General features: G+C 39.9%; 3 protein-coding genes across 9 annotated transcripts; 1 reads left to right on the forward strand and 2 right to left on the reverse strand.

Annotated features, from left to right (window-relative positions):
- The first annotated feature begins 269 nt into the window (after positions 1-269).
- On the forward strand, positions 270-11388 carry LOC115692867 (uncharacterized). Of its 6 annotated transcripts, none has more exons than XR_008814571.1 (12): positions 270-546; positions 739-967; positions 1272-1419; positions 2235-2336; positions 3424-3578; positions 4102-4267; positions 4980-5116; positions 6793-7480; positions 7754-7866; positions 8356-8611; positions 9694-9822; positions 10983-11191. XR_008814571.1 is itself a non-coding variant. In XM_056303417.1 (11 exons), exons 1-11 carry the CDS (start codon positions 345-347, stop codon positions 10383-10385), a joined length of 2229 nt encoding a protein of 742 aa, XP_056159392.1. In that variant the 5' UTR covers positions 270-344; the 3' UTR covers positions 10386-10949. The 6 variants fall into 6 exon arrangements, 4 of the variants coding, with proteins under 4 accessions (XP_056159392.1, XP_030475688.1, XP_056159394.1 ...); XR_008814570.1 differs by lacking the exon at positions 9694-9822 and adding an exon at positions 10079-10193; XM_056303417.1 differs by lacking the exons at positions 9694-9822; positions 10983-11191 and adding an exon at positions 10353-10949.
- A 2656-nt stretch (positions 11389-14044) lies between these two features.
- LOC115692881 (pathogenesis-related thaumatin-like protein 3.5) lies at positions 14045-16157 on the reverse strand. 2 transcript variants are annotated; one of them, XM_030619851.2, is made up of 3 exons: positions 16002-16157; positions 14795-15455; positions 14045-14450 (listed from the first exon to the last, which is right to left on the reverse strand). In XM_030619851.2, exons 1-3 carry the CDS (start codon positions 16060-16062, stop codon positions 14303-14305), a joined length of 870 nt encoding a protein of 289 aa, XP_030475711.1. In that variant the 5' UTR covers positions 16063-16157; the 3' UTR covers positions 14045-14302. The 2 variants fall into 2 exon arrangements, with proteins under 2 accessions (XP_030475711.1, XP_030475709.1); XM_030619849.2 differs by having other exon boundaries at positions 14045-14471.
- A 2564-nt stretch (positions 16158-18721) lies between these two features.
- On the reverse strand, positions 18722-25363 carry LOC115692880 (protein RETICULATA-RELATED 1, chloroplastic). The gene is made up of 8 exons (XM_030619848.2): positions 24724-25363; positions 21773-21937; positions 21592-21684; positions 21405-21520; positions 20631-20729; positions 20234-20539; positions 19931-20095; positions 18722-19502 (listed from the first exon to the last, which is right to left on the reverse strand). The coding sequence occupies exons 1-8, from the start codon at positions 25135-25137 to the stop codon at positions 19223-19225; spliced, it is 1638 nt and encodes a 545-aa protein (XP_030475708.2). The 5' UTR covers positions 25138-25363; the 3' UTR covers positions 18722-19222.
- Between the last annotated feature and the right edge of the window lie 121 nt (positions 25364-25484).

Here is a 25484-nt window from a genome sequence, read left to right on the forward strand (position 1 = left end):
ACATGGACTTGTTCCATGTTGGAACACCTGCCCGCCGGAACTAATTTCCCCAATTTTCTACGTACCTTGAAACCGAACCGCTTCACTCAGGAACCTGGTTCCCGATTCTACCCTGGAATCATGCTCGGCCCGGGCCCGGGCCCGGGCCCGAGCCCTCGGCCTTGCAAAGCACGAGCACAATAACTAGCCTTTGACCTTTTTGCCCCTCCGCCGGACAGGCACGCCACCCACGTTCGGCGACAATCCAGAAAAGGTAAGTCTCCCGCACGTCTCTCTCTCCTCTCTCTCTCTCACTTCACGCGCCGTCCGACGATGAAAAAGCGAATCGCGATTCGCCGAAGAAGATGATGCAGTCGAAGCTCTCCCTCGCCGCCCGGCCGAGACCGACGCCGCCTCCGCCGCGACCTCCTCCCTCGCCGCCGTACCGCGGCGGCTCTCGCTTCTCCCGCGGCGGCTCTCCGGCCGCCTCCTCCCGGCGGGCCCAGCGGCTGAAGCTCGTGTGCCGGTCTCTCGGCGACAAGTGGAAGCTGAGCGATATCGACGCCGGTGAGAGCTCTCTCCCTGTGGCTGGTCGTTCGTTCATTGTGATTCAAGTCCGTAGTTGTTCTCGGTGAGGTTGATGAGCGAGCTCTACTTTACGAATGCCGGATTGTCGATAGTTCGATAACCTGATGGTTATGTTTGCGGCGTGGACTTAGTGAGGTTCCGTGGAATCTGGTGTTGTTGCTCTTGTGGCAGGTGCGGTGCAGGAGCAAGTGACGTCGTGGCTGTCTAAGACGCAGAACTTTCTGAGGGAAGCGGCTTCGCCGCTGGTGAAGAGCGGTCAAAGTAGGAAACCCGATTCGGAAAATGTCTCCGACGCTCGCGACATGGGGGAGATTTTCGAAGGCGAGCGGACGGTGGACCGTGGGATGCCGGGTGGGGTTCTCTCCTGGGAAGCTGTTTTGGCCATAGAGCAATTCAGCAGGTGAGCACGTCGATCGATGATGGTCGGAGTTTAGTCGTTCTTCGAGGAAGCTAGGGTGAGGCGCTTGGCGCCATAGTTAATAAAAGCTGTTCGCTTCTTATTTCTCTTTTCTAATCATCCATGGCGTGCTTCATTTTCCATTTGCGTGTTAACTAATCCATGGTGCATGTACATAGCCTTTTAATGCAGGGTGAAGGGATTCACTGAATTGCCTTTTTGTATCTGTTTGAATTTTTGTTTTTCTTTTGTATCTGTCAGACTAATGAAGGAAATGTGTTTGACATTGTGAATTTAAGATATGCAGGATGAATGGATTGACTGGTCTGAAAATGCAGAAGATATTCAAAGCCCTGGTTCCTGAATCCGTATATAATGATGCAAGGAACTTGGTGGAGTACTGCTGCTTCAGATTCTTGTCAAGGGATGGTTCCCATTTTCATCCTTGCCTTAAGGTTTGTAAGCTTAGCATGGGTTTATGGAAACTATATTTTTTTCTTTATCCATAACCATGGAATGCTCTGTGCTTGATATTAATTACAAGGATGCCTGATATATTTTGCACTTCTAATAAGATTTGTAGTTTAGAATAACATGAAGAATGTCAAGGTTCTAAAGGGTCGCTAATGGGCCATTGGACTTTTAGATTTCATTGACATCCTCCTACTGCAAAGTTTGATGATTTCTGAAGTGTCCTCTTTAAAATCAAGTGAAAGCATAAGCTTTTCTTATTTTAAGCAACTCTACAAGACGGGTTTGATGCAATGATGTGCAACACCAAGACCACCATCATCGCTAAAGAAGGCAAGAAGTATATCTTCAAATCCCCAATCTGTCCGGAACAGTGCATGGGGCCACTACTCGTTGGTCTTGTAGTTCTGTTGTGCTAGTTATATCATGGTCGTCCTTTTCAATTGTAGGCTATCCACGAGGCTAATATATCTGAAATCTCTCACATCAGCCTCCCCTTTCATGGTCATGGGCAAGGTTTTGACCCGGCTGTTGATATAGTTTTAGATGCTGCTTTTGATGGTTATGGTGCTGGAGTAATATCTATAGGAATTACTACGGACCTGTTTTATGTTCTCCAGGGACATAGATAGGAAAGATATATTTTCTGAACCTCTCTCTTAGTGTATTCTTGTTCTCATTTCCATCGTCGAGGTTATTTGTTAGGCTGGGAAATGATCCTTAAAGTGTGTTTCTCTAAATGGATAGCTTATCTTTTGGCATGATGTGATATCTGGATGCTTTTATAACTTGTTTCCAGGAACCTGCATTCCAGAAGCTAATTTTCATAACGATGCTAGCCTGGGGGAATCCCTACTGTGGAGATACCAACCAGGATGCTGTGGAGAGAGCTTCCTTTCAGGTTCTTTTCAGCATAATCCTGAAAAAGTGTAATTTAATGTGGCTTTAGTCTCGTTATTTCATCCCGACTTGCAAATGTCGAAGATATGTAAACTTAGGGCTTCGAAGGAGGAAACGTTTCTCTTGTTAAATGATGTTAAAGCTCAAAAGTCTGATTAATTGGGGGCCTGCCTACTACCTTATTGACAATTTTGTAAAAGACATTTAGTGTTCTTCCGCCTTTAAATCATCATAATACTTAGTGTTTTCTTCACTCTATTTGAGGGCAGTTATATTTTTGTCTCTAATTACTGACGAAAGGGTTTCATGGACGAGTAACATTAAGTTGTCAAGAGTAATAATCTCAATTTGGTTGGTTGTTTCTAGGCTAAACTCACCAAATTTGCATTGCAGCTTCTGTGAAATGGCTTTTTAAAAAAACTAAATCAAATTGCAATGAAGCAGGTCAATCCGTGCAGAGGCTCTAGATTGTGTCATCTCTACCACATTATATCGCACGAACTTGATTATTTCCTTAATGTTGGTCCAATAAAACCTAAATTGCTAACTGGAGTAAGACCTATGTGCTTTGAGGGGTACTTGGCCTCACAACTTAGTAATGGGCAAATAAATGGAAGTTTAAATGTCCTTGGTGATGCTTTCAATTCATGAGGCTCATGCATGTATTTAAAACTTAATTTCAAACATTGTTATGTCCGACATATGAAGTGTACAATTCACAGCTGCCCTTGCACAGACAACTCCAGTCCAGATCCCCAATGAATTTTTAAATTATATTTAATTCTATTTATCCATGTTAAGAAGGCAATGCTAATTGGAAGTTGACATTTTAGATCTACCTTTAGATCTGCTCATATAACCATAGCCCAAATGTCTTATTAGATCCTACAATTTGCTTCCTCTTCTGTTGTTGTGTTGCTTTTTAATCATTTATTGTATGTGGAATTCTACTCTATTGATAATGCTTCTTCGTACTGTTAAAGGCATGAAATAGTGGAGTTGCTTTTGCTGATGTGTGAATTGGTGGTCAAATAATTCAGACTAAAGATTCGCTTAAAGCTAAAACTTGCTTTGCCTTGTTTTTTTAGGGTAAGCTTGTAGGTGAAGAGGCTTTTACCCGAATTGCTCCTGCTGTCCATGGAGTGGCTGATTCATCAACAGTGCATAATCTATATAAGGCACTTGCTGATGATAATGGCATCTCCTTGAGCTCATGGTTAACTTACGTAGACGAGCTTCTCAAGTAAGCATTGCTTAGAATTTAATCTTAGATTATGCTTGTAGAAAGGAATATGATCAGCTTTGTAGATTTTCTATCATGAGGATTAAAGTTACCGGGAAATTGTACTGTTTTGCTGTGATGTTGTAAATGTTTCTTTCAAATTAAGTAATGAATTATTTGGTTTTTATATATTTGTCTCATGGTATTTAGTTTTGCATCTTTAACCTTCCATCATGCGATGCCCTTCCCATTAAGGTTAAAGGCTTGCAGCTAACTGTGATAATTTCTTTTACGAGTGAAGAAATATATTGAATAAGAAAAAAATGTTTTAGAAACCTTGCTAAATTTTAGAACTTCGGTGGTGTTGAGCTATTCTGACTCTCTTACAAGAATGTTACTACTTATTACATATAGTTGTATTTTGAGACATTTTCCCTCCAGTTAAATTGACTCCCATGTGTGCAAATGCATGTTGCTAGTTTTTTCAATGGCCCCAACTATCTCTTAGCAGATGATAATTGGAATTTGTACTGTTGCCATGTAGGGTACATGAAGGACGAAAATTGTATCAGGCTCGAGAATGTACAAAGATCTCTCTGGAGCAGGTCTTATGTATTGGCTCTAGCAGGAAAAGGCCTGTGCTTAAATGGGAGAATAATATGGGATGGCCGGGAAGTGTTATCTTGACAGATAAAGCAATCTATTTCGAGGTAATAATATAATAGGGTGTCATGTATTCGTGATGGTTCATAATGTCACGCAATGTTTCTGGTTTGTTTGGTTTACTATTGTCCTTCCTTCGAAGAACATTGTGAATCGGGTGGCCTACACTTAATGTCCCAAAGTATTATGATTCACTTGCATATTAAAGGTACTAAAGCAGATGAAGTAATGAAAGTCAGCTTTCACAGTTTTGAAAATTAGCCCACTTTCATTAATGGGGAAAATCAGAGAAATGAAAGGAAACCCCATAAAGTTTACATACAACAAAGACGTTGAGAATCACAGAGGGGCTGTATACACCATGTGCATGTGCGAAAGCATTGTCGGCAATTTAAAAAAAGTTGTGATAATGTATCAAAAAAATGATAAAGGCATCAGAAATAGAATTTAAGATAGTGAATATAAAGATTGATTTGAAGTTTGTAATTTCCCTTGCCAAATTGTTGTTCCTCTGGACTTCAGCTTGAAACTGGGTCAGAAGTCCTTTCCACCTAATAGCAGATCTTCTAAATGTTCATGGACCTTTTTGACTCATAGAAAGGACCCTAAGGAGTACATGATGAATTATCCCAATTATATTTGCCAAAGCTGTTGGTCCCACAGAGTGGGAATTGTACGATAGCTTCACAAATTCTGATGTTTATTTTGTGCGAGAAATTCTTGCTTATAACATTTCACTTCATTGGCCCTGTACTGTAGGCAGTTGGTGTAATGGGACGCAAAGATTCAGCAAGGTTAGATCTTACAAAACCTGGAGCATGTGTGGAAAAAGCAAAAGTTGGGCCTTTGGGATCTCTTCTTTTTGACTCTGCTATCTCTATTTCTTGCGGTCCTCAGTGAGTAAGCTTCTGTTGTCAGTCTCAGCGGCATTTTTTCTATTTTACCTGTTCTTTAGTTGTTTATGGGATAGTCGTTGAAGATCGACTGTTCAGAGAAATTCACGTATATGGATGAAGATGGACCAAGTTGACAGAAAAGGCAGTCTGTTGCATTTTTTCTTATACCTGCTAACATCTGCTAGTACAGTTCACTATGACGGAGAAATGAAGGAATCAGCATGTCTGGTTTAGCAGAACGCGATTGTTAAGTACAAAAATAGTGCACATATTCGATCCAATTATCTGTACACTTAGGAAAGAAGGTTTGGGGGTAGTTATAGAACTATATCTTTGAGTATTGGATGCTTGTTGATGCATACTTTTGGTGCTATTGATCATATTCAGACAAATTTTCCCATGCGTTTATCTGATGATTGTTCTGGAATGATGTATTGCATTTATTATAGTATACTCATTTGTTTTGCTTCCTGAGTTTGACCAATTGAGGTAAATCTAGAACTACCACTCTCAGGGTGTAGATTAATGAAAGCTGTTTTAATGAGACAGAAGGCAAGTTTATGGTGTAGATTAATGAATTAGTATTAATTACACACGAGTGGTCATTTTGCTCTGGGATTTATGTCTCCTCTGGACTTGCTGTCGAGCATTTAAGGATGCGATAAGTTGCGAGGTCATCTCACAAGCCCTTGTTGATCATGTTGCCACTGTAGATCTATTGCAAAATAGTGAAAGCTTCCATTGTAATAGTGAGAAAATTAATCTCAACTGACTAGTGGTATAGTCTACATTCTACTTGTCAACTGTGTTGTTTCCACCATTGCATATCACCCACCTCTATTTTTAAACTACTCTCTTAACAAGATTGTCAAAGCTAAACAAACCCTCGAACCTCTCTCAAAAATCTTCTAAAAATCTGAATAGTTTTCAGAAGTATCTTTGCTTTTAAAAAAAATTTCAAAGCTAAACTGTATGTTGTTGTTCTATTTTTTTTCAATCAGAATTGTTGCTATGCGAAATACCAACCACATAATGGCATGGAGAGGTATTGTTTTGTCCAATTTGGTCACAATGTGAATACGGTAACTGATTACTTTCATGTTTTATGTGTTAAAAAATAATAGGTGATTGCCTAAATCGTAACATATAGCTGAACCCTAAATGATAAGGGATGAAATCTGAAAGGTCTTGACTGTCAAATCTTCAAGAAGCAACGGGAAAGGGAGCTTATAAGCCTCCTTTAAGAGCTGAAATTTACAATTCATGGTTCCTCGCTTCTGTAGATTCTAAAATAAGCCCTGATAGTCAACAATGACTCGCGACCACTGATAAGTTAACTGTGAGTTTTGAAGCACACAGGTTGGCAAGTAGAACTTGACTGACATTATGAGGGTATGGTGTTTTTTTCTTATACAAGATATCCACATGCAAGTGGGAGCTATTGTAGGAAATAACTTCATCAGCACATGGAGAGTACATTTATGTTATGTGTAGGAATTGCCGGTGTAATGCCACTAAAAATTGTCAAAGCAGGAGTGGTTTCATTGCAACGCTTGAATGTGTTCTATTGGTTTATCTGCATTGATCCTCGTAGATTGTTCTTTTGCTGTGTCTGTATTTTCAGCTCAAAACAGTGATGTATACGTAGTACTAAATTTCTATGCAACTGCATGCAGGTCAAAGACATGGGTTTTGGAATTTGTTGATTTGGGAGGTGAGATGAGAAGAGATGTCTGGCATGCCTTTCTATGTGAAGTAATAGCTTTGCACAAGTTCATCCGTGAGTATGGACCTGAAGAAAGTGATCAATCTATCTTTCATGTGTATGGAGCCCATAAAGGAAAGGAACGAGCAATCATGAGTGCCATTAATAGCATAGCTAGACTTCAAGCTCTTCAATTTATGCGTAGGTTGTTGGATAATCCCCTCAAACTTGTTCAGTTTTCATACTTACAGAATTCACCCTATGGTAGTGTTGTTTGCCAAGCTCTAGCTTTGAATATTTGGGGTGGACAGCTAGTCACAAGGTATACAGAAGCAGGTTCTCCATCAGATCAAGAATCGTCGCCTTCTGATGTAATATCAGAAAATACTGGTCATATTTATGACATAGATGGAAGCATATACTTGAGAAAATGGATGAGATCTCCATCTTGGGTTTCCAGCTCTTCCGTCACTTTTTGGAGGAATGCATTAATAAAACAAGGTCTTGTATTAAGTAAAAATCTTGTTGTGGCTGATGCAAGCGTGGTAGAAAAAGCAGCAACTACATGCAGAAAGAAAGGCAAGATGGTTGAAAAAACACAAGCGACAATAGATGCTGCAATGCTGAAGGGAATCCCTAATAACATAGACCTTTTCAAGGTAGGATTTTCTTTTGTCCTTTCCTTTCTCATGTCTCTTGGTCAACTATAATTAGTTAATTCGTACTTTTTTTTTGCATCTAGTGAAGCTGGTTGTGGTTTTTTTTTTGGGGGGGGGGGGGGGGGGTTTGTGTTGGGGGTTGTTGCTCCCTTGGTGCCGTCATTGTGAGATTTCCTTTTTTTGATCAACAAAAGTTAACTTGATGCTTCTTATTGTGGTATTTGAAGATCGTCAAACTATTGTATTTCGGTTTAAAAACTTTTCATTTTGCAGGAAATTATATTTCCTTTGACAATCGCTATCAGAAATTTTGAAAGGCTCAGACGCTGGGAGGAGCCTCACGTCACCATCTCATTTCTTGCATGTGCATATACCTTGATATTCAGGTAGGCTTTTGACATGCTGTCATTGTCATCATCCTGTAATCTTAGTCGTGGAGAGAAACCTTCAAAGTTTTCTTTCAACTATTAGGAAGTTGATACTTGATTTAGAGAACAAAACATGCAATGCAATGAGATGGTTTGAATCTATAATTTGACAAGTTGGGATTCATATATTTCATGTTCACAGATTGTTCTTTCTCTGAATTTAGTACTTTGAACTGATTCTTAAATCATTTGTGCCCACTTTCAACTCGCAAGGCAAAAAAATTGTTGTGAGCACTTTTCCTATATGACCTAGGACATGCAGATTGTGATGCTAAAAAATCAGAAAGTTTAAAATTTGCCTTCTGTACCTTGGAGATTAGAAGATGACACTTGGTTTTATGATATTTCAAGTAGTCTTTTACTTTTAGCACGCCATTGTCTTTGATGATTTTTCAAGTAGTCTTTAACTTCTAGCACTCATCAGCGACATGATGTGATGCTTTGCAGGAATTTATGGTCATATGTATTTCCATCGGCACTAATTATTCTTGCAGCTGGTATGCTGACATTAAAAGGACTAAAGGAGCAGGGCCGCCTTGGAAGATCTTTTGGATCAGTTACGATTCGTGATCAGCCACCTTCGAATACCATTCAAAAAATCATAGCTGTGAAAGATGCTATGCGTGATGTTGAGAACTATCTGCAGAATCTCAATATTTTACTTCTAAAATTACGAACAATTGTGCTTGCTGGTCAACCTCAGGTACGTTGACATGACTGACTAATAGATGTTCTTTCTTTGAAGCATTTCGTCATATTCCTGAACATCCTTTTTTCGGCTCCTAAGATAACCAACAACAACAGCTACCAATAGCCTTTTATCTCCAAGGATAGTTGGATACATGGATCATTTTGTTCCTTTGCACTCTATCATGTACAATGTCCTCTCTAACGGTACTTAAGATCTTTCCTCAAATTCAAAGAACTCTGCTCATTTCATTTGCCCTTCTCACTTGCATCTTCATCGTAATAGTACATGTCTGTGCCATTTAAGTAAATCTCGCTTGTGCCAGGTAATTTTTGTGATTCCATTTAGTGACTTTTCTTCTGATATAGTACGTGATGTGATCCATTATTTCCCTATCACATTATAGTGCATATTACTGTACATAGTTCCACCTTCTTGAAAAAAAGTGAAAACATGAAAACAATTAGTTCCTATCATTTATTAGGTCAATTTAGTATTATAGTTTCTACCTTACTAGAGGGGGAGTGAAGTTCTAAAGCTGGAAGAGAGTAAGTCCTTGTCAACGCATTTATTTGGGAAAAGTTAAACTTCGGGTGTGTTTGTTTCGCGGAAAATGAATGATTTGGAAAACGTTTTCCAAAAAATGATTTCTCGTATTGCTTACAAAAATGAATGAACAAAAAATATTTTCATCGTCCCCGAAAATATTTAGACATAAATTGTTGTCAATAATGAAAATATTTTTCATTGATTAGTTATTTCAATCGAAACGAGTGATCATTTTTAGAAAAATATTTTTAAAATCATTCATTTTCCATGAAACAAATGGAATCTTGTTTTATCTATTCAAGTTTGTGGATTTAGTACCATTGACATATTGTCTACTTGATCATTTAGTACAAATTACATATTTCAAATTAAAGTTATTGTGGCACAGTCTGAGTTTGTTTTAATTAGATCGAAACCCTTGCATTTTTATAATTAAGCTGAAACCTCTTATTAGACCAAAAAAATAAAATAATGAATATTCCTTAACTTTGGTTTCGTCTTTCATCCAAGTAAACTGAAATTGTGATGTAATCTATTCTCTCATACAGCTCATAATAGCATGTGGCATCATGTAATAGGCTTGAAAGCTTGCCGAAAATGAAATAGAATCGACCCACTATCAGGTGCTTTGCTTTGGTTTTTGCCTAGGACACATGTCAGGTTCTATTTCCTTTCAGGCAAGCATTCTATCCTATGGGCATGATGCTCTGAGTTGCTATGGTTTTTGTTCAAGGACTCATTGCATTCATGTCATCACTTAATTGGATTAAGGCATACACGAAAAGTAAAGAAAATTCTATTATTTCAAATTACGCACTGATAAGAGGTGTTGGTCTAGTTTCTATAAACACAGGGTTGTGACTATAATTTAGCCAATACTCGGGATGTGTCAAACTAAATTATGCTAAAGTTATCGCAACTTCTAATTTCCAGGTCATATTTTTTGTAAAGTCCTGGAGCAATTAACTTGAGAAGCTCTAGCTTTATGGCTCGCTTAATTCTTATCTTCACCAAATTCACATATGTATGAACTCTCGGATAGTCCACAGTTGAGTATGACCATACATTACTTCTACTAAACTCCCATTAATATATATGCTCAATCCTGTATGGCAGATATGAATTTTATAATTCTAAATCTGTTATCAACATGTATTCTTGTAAATTACTATTTCTTGAATTTTTAATTATGCTTTTCCATCTGCAGCATGCCCGCAGGTTTCCATCACTAGTTATCTAATTCTAAGATAGTAATGTTAGGACTTAATACAATCCTATTCACAACTTAGATGACTGGTGCTGTCCCCAAAGGTAACACTTGACCGGCCTGATTTTATCCCATTTGCTGTTATATAAAGGTTGTGTCTCAAGCCACAATGAGTTGACAACTATGCTGTTGTCATTACTTTCAAGTCTTGTATGATCGCATTCTTTCTGCGGCTTGATATTGTGCTGGTTTCTTGGTTATAATTTAGTCTTCAACTCTTCAGTAGCAGTAGTATAGTATAGGTGTAGCTAATGACTTATCTAATGCTCTGACCTTCTACCTAATTGACATATGGGGCTGTGCCATACTGAGCTATATAAATAAATAAATAAATAAATAAATAAAAGATTATATCGAGATCTTGGGAAGTGCCGATGCTTTGTGTAATGTTTTGCTTATTACCTTTCTGGGTCTCTATATGGCATTGGTCTCTCGATATATCTATATTTGATGTTTGACCGATCCTCTCTCTCTCTCTCTCTCTCTCTCTCTCTCATGAGTGTACATGCATGAACCATTTCCCGAAGTATGTGTCTGGAAAGCCCTTATATAATTATGTCCTCTTTACAGATAACAACAGAGGTTGGCCTGGTCCTGTTATCTTCGGCGACGATCATGCTCCTTGTCTCGTTCAAATATATTTTTAGTTTTCTTCTGTTCGACCTTTTCACACGGGAGCTAGACTTCCGGAAAGAAATGGTTCGGAGGTTCATGAGTCTCCTAAAGGAACGTTGGGATATGGTACCAGCCGCACCCGTCGTAGTCTTGCCTTATCAAAATGAAGTGTCCGGGTCGCCCAACGGAGGAATGGTGATTGACAAACAAGAAAGATCGCAAGGCAATTTGAGGGGCGGCAATCAGCTATAAGCGGTGAACTTTCCCTACTACTTCTTTCCTCATTCGTGTACATAAAATATTTTTCGAACGTATCTGGTAATTAGGACCTTTTCTTCTCTCTTCTACAAAAAATAAGAAACTACGCGATATTGCTCGGCGTTCTTCAGTTCATCATGTATACGTGCATTTTTGTATTTTTTTTCCTTGCAATACTTGCTAATACACTTTGTGCCCACTTTGAGATATCACTTGGACAATGTAAACACTGGAATGAGCCTCGAAGTTCTGTACCATTGTTGGCGCTGTCTGAAACGCTTGAGAAGTTCTAAAACCAGAAACAAAAATAAGAAAAATTGAGCAAGGTTAAGATGTACAAATGCAAAATTGACTTACGGAAGATCCTAAAAATTAGCAGTGCCAAGATCATCATGATTATAATCAAGTGCTGATATACTTGTGGAAGTAGCATGCAACAGAGATCTGGGGGCACAAGCGGAGAGATCTGATTACTTGGAGATCCATAAAATACCTACTAGTCTCACAAATCGGTTTAGTCTGTGCCTTTTAGCCTAGGTGGTCTCGATTAAAAACAATTTACTTGCAATTGGTGAGATTTAAAAAAGCGACATTCAGTTCTCGAGTTGGAAATTCTCTCTTTCAAAAGAAGACAACGTTAAACATAAGGTTTAATGCATAGTGAAAACAATTTCAAGCGAATGCTAAGTAATCCATTTTCAATTTGAGACTGTAAACTGGAAACAAAGGAATAGTATTGCTTGGAAATTCTCATTTGGAAGAAGCTAGAGTGAAAGCATGCAACTTAACTTAGAAAAGAACACGCTCAAATTTATTTCAAATTTTTCAACCAAGTTGAAATTAGAAATTTTTGTGATTTCTCATTTTTACTCGAAAAGTTGCAAATATTTTCCTGAACCCAAAGAGATTCACAATTTGAAGAGCACTTTGCTTATGAAATCACAGAATACTACTCCTCAACCTTCTTTAGCTGTGATTTGGAGATTTGTACGAGGTGGAGAGCAAGGTATCTGCGCCAGTTTATCAGTTGCAGATATTCATTTTGACCACCTGAATGTGGCAAGACCATGTTGGCTTAATCCACTGCCAACCAGATTCACGTAATTTCTTGTTTGGCCTTACATAAGGCTTGCATTTGTTGGTAGCTTGGATGGACCAGAACTTTGTGTATAGGCGGGTACGAATGAGAACTCTCTCTCGGTACACTTTTGTGCAGTAGCTAGAACCGTCGTGGGTCGGATTGGATCAATGGTCTTGCCCAAATTGACCCATTTAACCCGTTTTCATGCAATGCATATCTAGTAACCCATATCCAACTCATACTCATTTCGACCCATATTGCTAAACACTTCCATATTAAACCCAATCTATGAAAACTCATACTCAAACTGAGATCTCTAGTGCGGAGCGAGCAAGCATAAGATCGAGTGAAGGTGAGAGAGAATGAAGATAGAGTCGTAAAGGTGAATTTGGTCTATGTAAGTTGTAAACCTATTTAACATCCATATCATATTGGGTTTTACCATTATAAACCCATTTAATGAATATAATTGACTAATACAACAACTCAGACAATCATATACGGGTTAAAAAATGGGTCCATTACCCATTTTGACAGGTCTAGTAGTAGCAATCTCTTTTGGGAGTAATTTGGATTTCTACATCTTCTGCATAGCTGCAATAGATTGGTGTCACGGCCATATTTTCTGCATATGCGGCATAGAGAGTCCAATCATTCTCGTTGCTTCTCCGAACATAAGCGGCTTGTTCTGCATCTGCCACAAGCTCGGTGTCTCGGTTCTGGCCACGGCCTCTTCTTCCAGGATTATATCTTGGTCTAGAATTGGTTGCGTCATTTTTCAAGTATCTTTCGAATTTTCGCGGTCGGTGGCGACCATCTTCGACCGGAAAGCTTGCTCTGAGTTTCGAGCTGAGAATCTGCTCATCCTTTTGTTGTTGCGTCTCAAGGGAGCTCGTCAACTCATCTACTGTATAGGTTGTTAAGTCTTTCAATCTTCAATAGCAGCAATGGCGTGTTCAAACTTTTGTTAACGAGCTTCACGATAAACTTTTGTTCCGGACTAAGCGCGATTCATTTATGTGATCTATACGCTCTTATTGCTTTGTCCGCCGAACGAATTACCGATGTAGACATTCTTCTGGAGGACGAACGATCAATCTAAGCCTTCATGAATATCACATGACGATATTCGTATATCGTAGGAGCTCTAATGTCGATGGCAGACCGACGCATCTCGTTTTTTCTTTTTTCTGGGTTTCTTTCTTATATGCTTCTCGGATAACTTTTATTTGCCCGCGACTAATTGCTAGACTTTGCGCTTACCTCTCTTTTACTATGTAAGGTGGCATTTCCTTCGATGCTTTCAGTAAAAAAGACATAGAGAATCGATTTTTGCGCGAAGCGCTTGTCCAAGATAAGATGAAGCAAATTTTCAGTAATTTTCCCCCCCTTCAAGATTTTTCATTCGGCATCAATTGAAAATGGATGAATTCTTTGCCAGAGTTGCAGAAATTGCAAAGCTTCGATTGCAAAAACTACAAATGCAATGACCACATTGGAAGAACAATGGATGTTCGTGGCTAAAAGCGCATTTCCAAAGTTCTTAAATAAGGATTACTATCAGGTTTACCGTTATCGTGAAAAAAAATACTTATACATTCACTGTTCATTTCAGTGATTTAGCGATGAATGTGTGAGTTATGTTTTTAATCCCGGAAGCGGAACTAATAAAAATTCGTTAGATAAAAGCCACCCATAACTCAATAATAAATGATCACAGTATATACATGAACTTCTTTCCTTGCATTTACATGTTCATATACTTCCTCATGCAAATAGCTATCACTATGTATCCCGGTGCGAACATCAAAAGTTCTTTTGTTATCAAGTTCGGGACCGTTTAAAATCACACGAGTTGTTTGGAAACCAGAAACACCATCAAATTATAGTCGCAACTCATCGCGATCATGTCAATGTACAAAATCAAGAAGTCGATTTACATGATGAACCCCAAAAACTGATGGGTGCCGACGATCATGGGCAGCACGATCACCAGAAACCACCATCCGTAGAAGGATGCCCTCAAATCAGTTGATCCATTGCATTTCGATGAACCGTCATGAAAAGAGCAGACCGTTGCATTCCTGGATTCAACATGCCCGCGTCTTATGAGTTAGTATAATAACATGCAACCCCTTATGATAAGCTAAGCAATTATCGATAAACGGTATCGTAATTTCACAATGAACTCGAATCTGCATGAGTTAAGCATTTCATTTTTCTGAAAGGTTTACGCTAACTTATGGTGTAGACTTGAATTATTTCAGATGATGTGAGGTTAGGCCTCTGAAAATGGCAGTCTTACAGCTTCTTAGCATTTCTTCATGCCTCGACTACCTTTCTACATCAATATTCACAAGTAAATGATGATGGGGCATCATTGATAAAATCCAAAGCAACGAAAAGAGAATAAATGGTCGAGATTTACCTCGACGAGCAGAAGCTCAAGGCGTATTCTGGGCTGGTGCATGTTTTGAGGCTCGTGGGGTCGTCTTTTGCGTAGCTATAAGCATCCGGGCAGAATGACTTGAAAGCCTTTGAATAGTTACTTGGCTGGCAAGTCTGCGCGGTTGCGAACGCGCCCCTGCAACATAACTCATCCGTGTTGAACATATCGCATGCGCTATTGCAAGCAATCACCTTCCCATCGGACTTAACAGTGAGGTCCGAGGGGCAATTCGATCTCAAATCTCCGTCGCACCCTGCGTTGCTGCAATTTTCCTTAGCATTTAGAGCTTTTATCACTATGGGCAAATTGAAGCCGTCCACGAGGCTAACGTCATAATAATCCGGCTCTCCGAGGGTGAACTCGGCAATCGAAACGGGCGGTGTCCCGGGCCCGGTGCAGTTCAAGGAAGTGCCACATCCACCAGTTTGGCACTTGCCATTGCCGTTCTTATCAAAATCGCAGCCAGTTCGGCCCCAAATCCGCCCGGACCAAGTGGCCGATGCAGTGTAGACAGCAGATTGGCCCGGTTTCAATGCAAAGCCACTGATGTTAAAACTTTCACTATTTGTTAGCCCGGGCCATACAGTCTCTTTGCAGTTGTTTGCTATAGTAAATTTTCTGGTCCCTTGAGAGGCTACTTCTGGTTACAAAAAACCAAAAGAGAAGGAAAAGAAAATATTTAATGCTTCACGTACTAAGAAACTAAGCCAACATAAGGATCCAACAGTGAAGAACTCGCAACTACGGCAAGCACTAAAACTGGAATTCGTCTGCTAGAATCATGCGATTAATGGCAAAATAAAGTGACGAACAATGTCGTTTATCCTTGGCCTCCCAAAAAGAATGATAACTATCAGCTAAACACACCAAGAAATTAAACTTAACAGATTGGTTCAAAACCCATGCAAAGCAAGCATGTTGTCCTAACTAAGCAAATACCGTTGATTTATATTGTCTAGTTTGGACGAAGATATACTCCCATTAGTACTCTTCTTCGGTGCCTCGATCGTATCTCAACCGTCGACCCATGTGAGAAAAGTTAGTTCTGAAGCTCATCGCCGGATCAAATTGTTGAGAATAACCGAGGCACTGAACGAGAGCACATAGAGAGGTAAAGGATCTTTGTCCGACTATCTCTTCTTAATCGGCTTTTTATGCAAGAGAGATTCATACTGCCACATCTTACCTGTTGCGGCTACGCCGAGTACGAGCAAGACTTTGAGAAGTAGACAGACGTGAAAAGCCATTTCTCTTTGGTCCTTCCTCTGTCGCCGATGGGCTACACTTCGACGTGCATGGGAGGTATGTGTGTGTGTGTGTTTAATTATATGACCAGCCAACGCTGGAAAAGAAGAAGAAGAATGCGTGCGGAGGAGAGTGAATGTACGAACAGAAGCTAAGACAGCACAGAAAAGTGGGTTCCTTGCTTAGTTCAATGGTCAACAAGATACCTTGCCCTTAACACATCATCGGCAGATTTTCACATATATTCCACCGCTATACCTTTTCACTTTTGAAACTATATAATATATGTGTAGTGTGTGTGTTGTGTTGTTTCTTGTATAACCAAGGGACATCCCATTTTGCAAAAAGTGCTCTTATGTCGTCCAAACTCCGGAATAGAACTCACCTCTCATCTTTTGAATTGGAAATTTTCATGTTATAATTCAGATATATGTATCTGTTGGGGTGTAGGTCATACTCCTCTCCGAGAGAAAGGCATGAGGGCCCCGTTCCCCAGTGAGTGGGAGTGGGTCGTAGGAGGTAGCGCTCCGCGAAACCAGATGATTTTTATATTTTGAGCATGTATTTTATTGGAAGTTTGGGCTTGGACTCATGAATAGCTACTATATATTCTCTTTCTCTTGTAATTAAGGAATGTAATAGAGAGATACGAGGTGCTAATTATAGTGGAATTCTTTGCTGGACATAACCCTAGTTTAAGGGTGAACTAGGATAAAAATTTTGTGTTTCAATTTTCTTTTCTCACTTTTACTCTCTATTTATTTGTGATTGTGTGTCAAATCCTAACAGTATTTACATATGAATAAAGGATTTAGGATTTCTTTTCTTGTGTCGTATATATGCTTGTCATAATTTAATGCATGTAATATTGTTAGTTGTGCCTTTTACTTAGAAGGCAAGGAAAGGAAAAAGAAGAGACAGATTGTAGATCAATGATATTGTCCTTCAAAACTGTTCTACTTCCCACAACTTTTCATGTAAATCCATGAAGAGAAGAGAGTGAGTTGATTCTGGTTCATGCCAAACAAAATCAGACTCGATATTATTATCCGTAACCCCGTATGTAGTTTCCATTACTTAAGAACTCCATGTAGCGGTATGACTTTTGGCAATGGCTATACACGAGACTAGATGCTAACCCGCGCGATGCATGGTCCAAGTTAAATTACTCTTAAACAAAAGTAAAACAACAAAAAAATGGTCAAACAATTAGATAATTATTCCATAAATGAAGAACTCCTTCTCAAACATCATCAATCAGTGTGCCAATGCTTAAATTTAACTAATTTCTCAACTTGTATCAAATCTTATTTTTCAGTGGTCCTGTCCTTTATATGTCAAGTCTTTGATGAATCACTTGATCCTACACATGTTATCATAAAAGTCGAGAGAGAAAGTGTGACTGATAGCGGCAACATATATGACATTTTACCTTACATCGTACTGAAGCAAACTAAACATCCGCCTTGAACAAAAGGATGAGAGGGCAATTGAATCCAAATTTGTGCCCAATATATAACACAAAATTGTACAATAAGAAGCCAAAAAAAAGAAGAAAAGAATACGACTTTTTAAATCACAATCTACATAGCAATGAATGATATCTTATGCCAAAAAATAAGGCATGATTTCATAATTATAACTCCGGACTTTTTATTATAGGATTTACGGGGAGTTGAAAGCGGAAATATTGCGAAAATCATAGGTAAAATAGAAATCTCTTCGTATATTGATGATTCTCATCCTTCTGTTATAGCAAAATAAAAAAAAATCATCCTTCTGTTATAGCAAAATAAAAAATCAAATGTTCAATGTGATTACCCTCATAGTCAAAGGGGGACATGTAAATAAAGAGAATGGTAGTTGCAACTTTAAACTTTGAAGCTAAAGGTGCGAAGTCGAAAATAAATGAAAATTTACGGCGGGCAATTAATTCGAAGCGTAAAAAATATTGGCTCAGGCGATAGTCTTTTTCTTTGGAAAATGCAACAAATCCACTTTCGTGCAGTGAAAGGATGCATTTCTAAATATCCAAGAGTCTTAAATGTCAAAGTTTAGAGGCAATTTTCGGAGCAGACATAGTTATATATATTTATATAGATGTCGTACTTCTTTGCCTACATTCAATAATCAGGCCGGCCATCATCGAGGCATATCATGTGGTGACATCTTTGTACAATATATACATTGCACAAAGACAAAACAGCAGTCCTTGGATCATTCTTTACATGGTTTGATCTCAAGACGACCATGGGATGCACAAAATGTCATTGAGGGAGACAAACCTCCTCCGAGTGTCTCTATGCTGTGAGTGTTCCACTCGTAAACAACATTGCCAGTAGGGCAAAAGAACCAGTAATATGACTTCGCAGCACGAGCTCTGATCTTTCCTATTCTCACCAAAACGCCTGCAACGCAATCTGTGCAAAGGCAAAAACCCAGGCCTCTCTAGGCACAGAATATTATAGCATCTTGTTTTGAGATTCTCAAGTTTGTTGCCCTGGTTTACCATCCCCTCCAATCAACTTTTCCCAATAATCAGAACCAATGGTGACAACACAACAAAGTCCAGATGCTCCCGGATAAAGCCGATAGCATCTTTGTGTAGCTTTGCTTATACAATCCAAGACGAGCAGAATAAAGAAACAGCACATGGCGATATGACCGGAAATTCAAATGATTTAAACATGTACAAGACAAGGTCACACAGGTTGCCAGCTCCATCTAGATGTAGCCAAACAGCAGATTTATGTGAAGATGTTAATTCAATGTGCAGTTAGGAAGGGAGATGAAACCTGCATGATTCCCCCCACTGCAGGTGTCAAGAGTATCACCTCTTATTCTAAAGAAATTACAACGAGAATTTCAAGTAAAAATATAGGAAGTTGTCCCACTGTCAAAAACAAATCAATAAGGGGAAAGAGGATGCTTAACAAATTCAACCCTCCCCGAACCCATGTACCTAAAAAGGAAAAGGAAAAAAAAAGACAAAACCCATCTCTCTAGCCATATCTCATGTCTTCCGACTTCAGCTCCGGACAACCTGGCAACCAACCCCAGTAATTCACGGTCTTCAAGGTTAATTGAGCAAAGAATGTAAGGTCATATATCTCCATTAGAAGGCAAAATTGGAGGCACGACACAGGTACGACAAAGCTACGCTCAACTTGCTGACACCTTCTTCCTGACTATTCTCTTCCTCCTTGCCTTTGGAGGCGGTGCTTCCCCATTGACAGTATCTGCATTACCTTCCTTGCTACCAAAAAGTCCAAGACCAGAAACAATGGCATTTTTCGATATTAACCATTTGGGAGAGGACTTAGGTACAACTTCTTCCAGTCTATTATAAGCCTTCAGGAGGCTATCTGAATGAGCCAGTGGATCAGGCTCCATGCCAAGCCAGGCATGCCTCAATGTCTGCCCTACATTGCCATTCATAATCCTACACGAAATAAAAGATGAATTTAGGACAAAAGCCACGTTACGATCCAAGGCATTTTCAAAGTCAATCAAACAATCATGCAGCACTTTCAGCTTTCTATGAATTCATATTCACAACCACAAAATAGCTGATAACTAGCCGAGGAAGTGCCCGATGAGGATCCTCACAAAATTGCGGAGAGAGAGAGAAAGAGAGACCTAGTAGCCTGATTAGGTGAAAAGGAACTACACACATTGATTGGGTAGTATAAATTTGCATCACACAGCACAATATCCAACAAGTGACTTGATTCCCCAGGAGAAAGGAATGATCCATGTTCTTAAAGTTAGTATAAGTTTTTTGCATATGGCAAAAATACAATGCAACTCCACACACACACACAGAGAGAGAGAGAGAGAGAGAGAGAGAGAGAGAGAGAGAGAGAGCACCTCAGAGCAGTTCCAAAGAACAGGGCCACTCCAATAACATCAAAATGGTTTGTCAACAATCTATCAGATCCACATAAAAGCTGATAACTCAAGTTTGCATATATGCCCAGGAAAGCACCGTAACCAAGTGCATTTGTGCTCACTGTGGGTATTGTCACCGATAACCTGTCAATTATTTTCAGGTCAGCAAATAAATCATAGGACTTTCTTCCATTGTAAGATGGAACCTTATTCCCGTTATTTATGTTCTTTTCAAAGCAGCATTACCATACCAGGAAAAAGTTGCCTCAGAAAAATGCGTACCTTTCCTTCTTTTTACTTGCTAGGAAATTGGACAAAGAACCTTGCACTGTCCCGGCAGTCAACCCAATCATACACAGCTCTGCAGCTCTGAAACAGAAAGAATGGAACCTCTTTTGCAGGTCAAACTCTCTCATTGGGTAACTCTTCTCAAATATATTGTTGGGGAGCTTCTGCAATGTATTTTGTAGATCAAACCGGAATGTGTCCCCGTATGAACGACAAGGGGCAAGTGACCAAACAACAAGAGCATTGCACAGAGATGCTGTGAGAACATTTGTAAGCGCCAAATCCCACTCCTGCTTTATCCTGTAACAAGTACAAAGAAGTCATTTGTGCATATCCAAGAAGCACATCAATTACTCCTGCGTATCCCGTAACAAAAGAGAGAGGCACAAACCTCTCTTTACGACTCTTCAGTTCCCATGAAACAGCAAAACCAATGGTGGCAGCTTGCTCTAGGAGAAGCTTATATAAAAATGCAGGATCTGCAATCATCCTATTAAAAAATGTAACAGACAGGAGAGTAAGTTTGTTGGCAATCACAAGCAAGTGCACGTGCAAAAATCGAACTACGCATCTTCCACTTTCTTCTTTAAACAGAAAAGAAAGTTTATCGATAGCAACTGGCTGTGATGGTCTTTGAGAAATTTTGCTAATCAACAGCAATGGTTTAAGGAACTCTTTCGTTTCTGAAATAGCTAAATGGCGCAGTTTCCCAAGGAAATTGAGAGGTGGGGAGAAATTCAGTAAGAAGTGGAAATCATCCCAAATTATGAATCTAGACTCATCGGATATCAAGTGTACATGGGAATCTGGCTCTTCAACCTTGGTAACAAGATCCATTGAAGGAAGGCATCATACCTACCATGGTTTAAGCAGCTTCCCATCACCCCTTACTGTCAAATCGGGGAAAAGAACATCTACTAACACCTGGTACTCAGAACGTTGACTAAAAATTTGCTTCACTATTATGAAGATAACCAGAACTTTGAACAAATTCCTCCTTTAATCCTGCTCTCCTCCGGAAGCAACAAGGTTACTTGATCTAAGATTCATAATTGCACAATCCCCAAAATTGCTGTCTGCTCATAGACATAGCAGTACATCCAAAGATTTAAAAACTAAAGCTGGGACTGTTTCTGACCAAGCTACATTATGAGGAAGTTCTTACCTGCCAATAAATGCCCTAGACATAGCTTCCGGTAGCGATCGCGATATAAACCTGGCAGTTGTTGGTCTAGCATTGATTGCCAGAAACTTAACCATTTGAGCGGAGCTGACCAAACCCTGCAGGCCATTTTCAGTATTCTCCTGGACATGTAAACAGTTAATAATAGATAGAGAGGAAGAATCCACACCATTTCACACGCTTGCCGGAAGCCAGCAGGCAAATCCATCATCGTCTTCTGCCATTCATTTAATACTGCATTAATGAATTTGCGGTCGAATAGCTGGGAGAAAGAAAACAATGATCAGGCCAGTGCATAAGATATATTGACATTTCTAAAGTATAAGAATGCGTATCAGCATAAATGCAACCTCTTCAAGAAACATCCTTCTCCTAAATAGCCCTCCCTCATCACCTTCATCGCCATCATCGAAGTCATCAAAATAATCATCATCATCGCCATCGTCATCACCTCCGTCACCTCCCCCATGACTGATCCTCTTTCCAATATCACCACCACCTCCCCCCGTTGCAAGCTGTAAAAAAAATTCAGCACTTTATCTCAAATTGTGAATTATAAACAAACTTACAATCCTACACCTGGGAAAAAATAAAAAGCCAAAGAAAATCAGAAAGTTGTATTTCTTCAAGGATTTTATCCGTGCAAAATTGCTAGAGTAATTTCTCAGTTCGTTAGATAAACGTAAAGAATTTCCTAATCATCTTATAGAACTCAAGAACTGACTGTTACTAGCACAAAATATGACAATGGATAAAAATCCATAAAAGAGTCCGATCAAAACATCCAACTTAATTTTTTTATTGCATAAGGATGCTAGAACTAGATTACCTATAGAAGATTTCAAAATCATCACGAGCCTCACATTTTTCTATTTCCAAATCTGGATTGTTACATAATTAATCCTTTAACTATCCATACATAAAATTAGAAGATACAGACTACAAAAGATATCTCTTAGGTCAATGACACCAAATAACATTAAATGAACGGATTTGTAACGTATATGGAATATAATGCAAAAGAGCAACTTTACGGTGGAATTTCAGTTTTAGTTTTTAGTTGACAATTATGTTTCTCATGATCAAGGATATAACAGGTTTTTTGCTAATGAGTTTTTTCAAAACTTCCATGCTGAAATTAGTTACCGTGTCACACTTCTTCATTGTCCTTGGACGAGAACTTTTTGAGCTACCTGTTATGCCTCTATGGGGCATTCTTGGGTTATAGCAAGATCCATTGAGCAAGAACTATGGACGCAGCAAGGCATTCTTATCCCTTGCCATAAGTCGATGTATATCCACAGTTCCTCTTTCCATTTTTTGGTTGGTTGGCTTGGAAAAAGCAGAACAACAAAGCTTTTGAAGGATAAAGAGTTTTTTGTTCAAGATTATTCAAAATTGGTTTACAATTTTTCACCTTTGGTATATTGGGATTTTACTCTAAGATGTAAATATTTTGATTGACATTGTAGATTCCCTGTCTCATAAATGAGCCCCTTATTATTTCGGCTTTGAGCTCTTTTGGTTTCAAGCTCCCATTGTAGATGGGTTGGCACCGTCTTGGTGCCACGTCGTGAATTTCTACCTAACTATTAGAAAATCTGTGTGTGTGTGTGTGTGTGTGTGAGAGAGAGAGAGAGAGAGAGAGAGAACAAGAATCATTGTTACACTGTTGCCAGGCATGTCAAGTAACCAAATACGCCAAGTCAAGAGAAATTTATTATCCTTAACAGGCTATAAATCTTGAGTTATAAGGACTACCAACAGCCCCCTTGCTTCTAATTATCCAAGAGCCAGACACCGTCAATAATTGCGAGAAAATCTTGACACAAGTAATCCCCTGTACTTAGGATCTAGAAACATATTCCATTGAAGGTTTTTTTTTCACTTGGTAAGCTGCTTGAGGATGTACTCTTACTTTGGATAATCTTCAGAAGAGAGGAAAAACACTGGCTAATAGGTTCTTTTTTGCAAGATTGAAGAAAGTGCGAATCACTTACTTTTACATTGAAGCTGGACCATTAACATTTAAACTACATGTTTTACAATTTAGGAGTAAATTATGTGACCTGAGGCACGGTGCGACACGAACTTTGGGCTTGGTGAGAGACTTTCAGATCATGTGTTGGAAAGAAGCAAATTACTAAAATGATCCCTGGAAGATTTATCTAAACCATAAAATGACTCACCAAGAAATTTAATCTAAACCACAAAATGAATACCACTCAAAGGTTAATCTGAACCATAACAAATTACAAGAGCAAGACGTTGATAAAGCAACATTAATTTCTTCAGTACAGGTGAAGGGCACTCAGAGTTTGTATTGATCTATGGTATCGATGTGAATAAAACAATTCACCCGTCAGAAGTTGAAGTTGTGAATTGCGGAATGATGTAACATCACACAATGCACCGCCTGCCCTTACCAAGTGCCCAAAAAAACTATTCTAGAGTACTAAGTGCAAACCCCGACAATTAACATCGACTTGACCAAGAAATGAATAGTCTAGTCTGAGAATCCGTGGAATCCCATATCCAACGACTGCTTGCATCATGTCATGTAATTTGTCCGTGTCCATCGTTAACAAAGAAGAAATGAGCATGTCTTCTTAATGTAAATGGATAGAAATGAGGGGTTTATGCTTCAGCAATCGACACTATAAGGTTTTTCTTTATCGCTCAAGCTTCAGAAGAGTTTGAGATGAAGTTAAAGCAGAATATATCGCACCTTTTAAATCAAATTGTCCAATTTTATGCAACATAAAGCACAGTACTTCAACTAACTAAAATCTTTGGAAAAGATCCACCAACAGCCTCTTCAGATGGTCCAGTTGAATTCCAGTCTTATAAAATAGAATACTCTTTACGGTCATCCCTCGATTTTGGCATCATGATGTCTAATTGGGACTGAACGACGGAAGTGAGAACATCAACTCCAACGGTTATGAAGTTCCAGGTCAAGAAACCTAGTAACGAGCAACCTTTTTTCACATGTTATCTCATTCAGTCTTTCTTCCTTCTTTCCCTTCCAAATGCAAAGGCAGTAGGCCATCCACCAAACCAGACACTGCCCACACTACAACCTTAATCTCCTCTGCAGAAAGACCGAAACTCTACTGTTTTGTTCATGAATTCCAATTCTCCGAACTCCACAACCGTCTGATAACATTTTCATTTCCTACTTTTCCTTTGTGTCTCCTAACGCACAACGACGGCAACAACAAGACCACAAATTCCGCGAGAAACACACCACAGGAAACTCATAAATTGCAAATTGTAACCGAGATAGAAAAAGACCGACCTCAGGGCTAGACTGGGACTGCTTCTGCGTCATGTCGAGCTTCCCCTTCTCGAGAGTCACCGCGCCAAACGCCCCAAACTGCCCCCCCTTCATGACCGGCCCGAAATCGCCCGAGCCGGACGAGCTCGGCGCTTGGAAGCACCGCTCCAGGAGAGCCCTAGACTCCCGTCCGCGGCTCCCGTCGACCGCCGCAGGCTCGTAAGCCGAAGCCGAGGAGCACCTGACCGCGACGACGCCGCCCCCCCTCCGAACCGCCTTCCCGCAAACCGGGGGCAGCAGCGGGCCCAGCTTCGGAACCGGCGATACGGGCCTCACGAACGGGCAAGGCAAGGGCTGCTTCTGGGTGGTGGTGGTCACTTGAGCCTGCGAGCTCAGCGGCATGATCTGCGCCGTCCTGAACACCGGGTGCGACATTCTGCCAGCCCCCCTCCCCCCTCACTTCGATCCTCCTGCTGAAAAACTAGGCAAGAGAGAGAACGAGAGAAGACGATCAATCCCTCCTTCTTCCGCCCGTTCCTTCCTCACTCAAGCACAATTCATGGCGGTTCCGAGGTGGGTTTCGCCGCAAGGTGGCGACTTTCTCTCTCTAGGGAGATGGGTCCGTAGAGAGAGAGAGAGAGGGGGTCTGTGGGTCGCGAGGGGTTTTGAAGGATTTGCTGCTGCGGATAACGAAGGAAGGAAGAGGAGAAGGGTGAGTCGACGCGGTGAGTCGGGCGCGCGAGTTGGCGAGTCGCGTGGGGGGCTGAGTCGGCGGTCAACGA

The sequence above is a fragment of the Syzygium oleosum genome, unplaced genomic scaffold, assembly GCF_021117445.2.
Source record: "Syzygium oleosum isolate NSW1041296 unplaced genomic scaffold, Sole_v2.1 Sole_v2.27, whole genome shotgun sequence".
Classification (NCBI taxonomy): Eukaryota; Viridiplantae; Streptophyta; class Magnoliopsida; order Myrtales; family Myrtaceae; genus Syzygium; species Syzygium oleosum.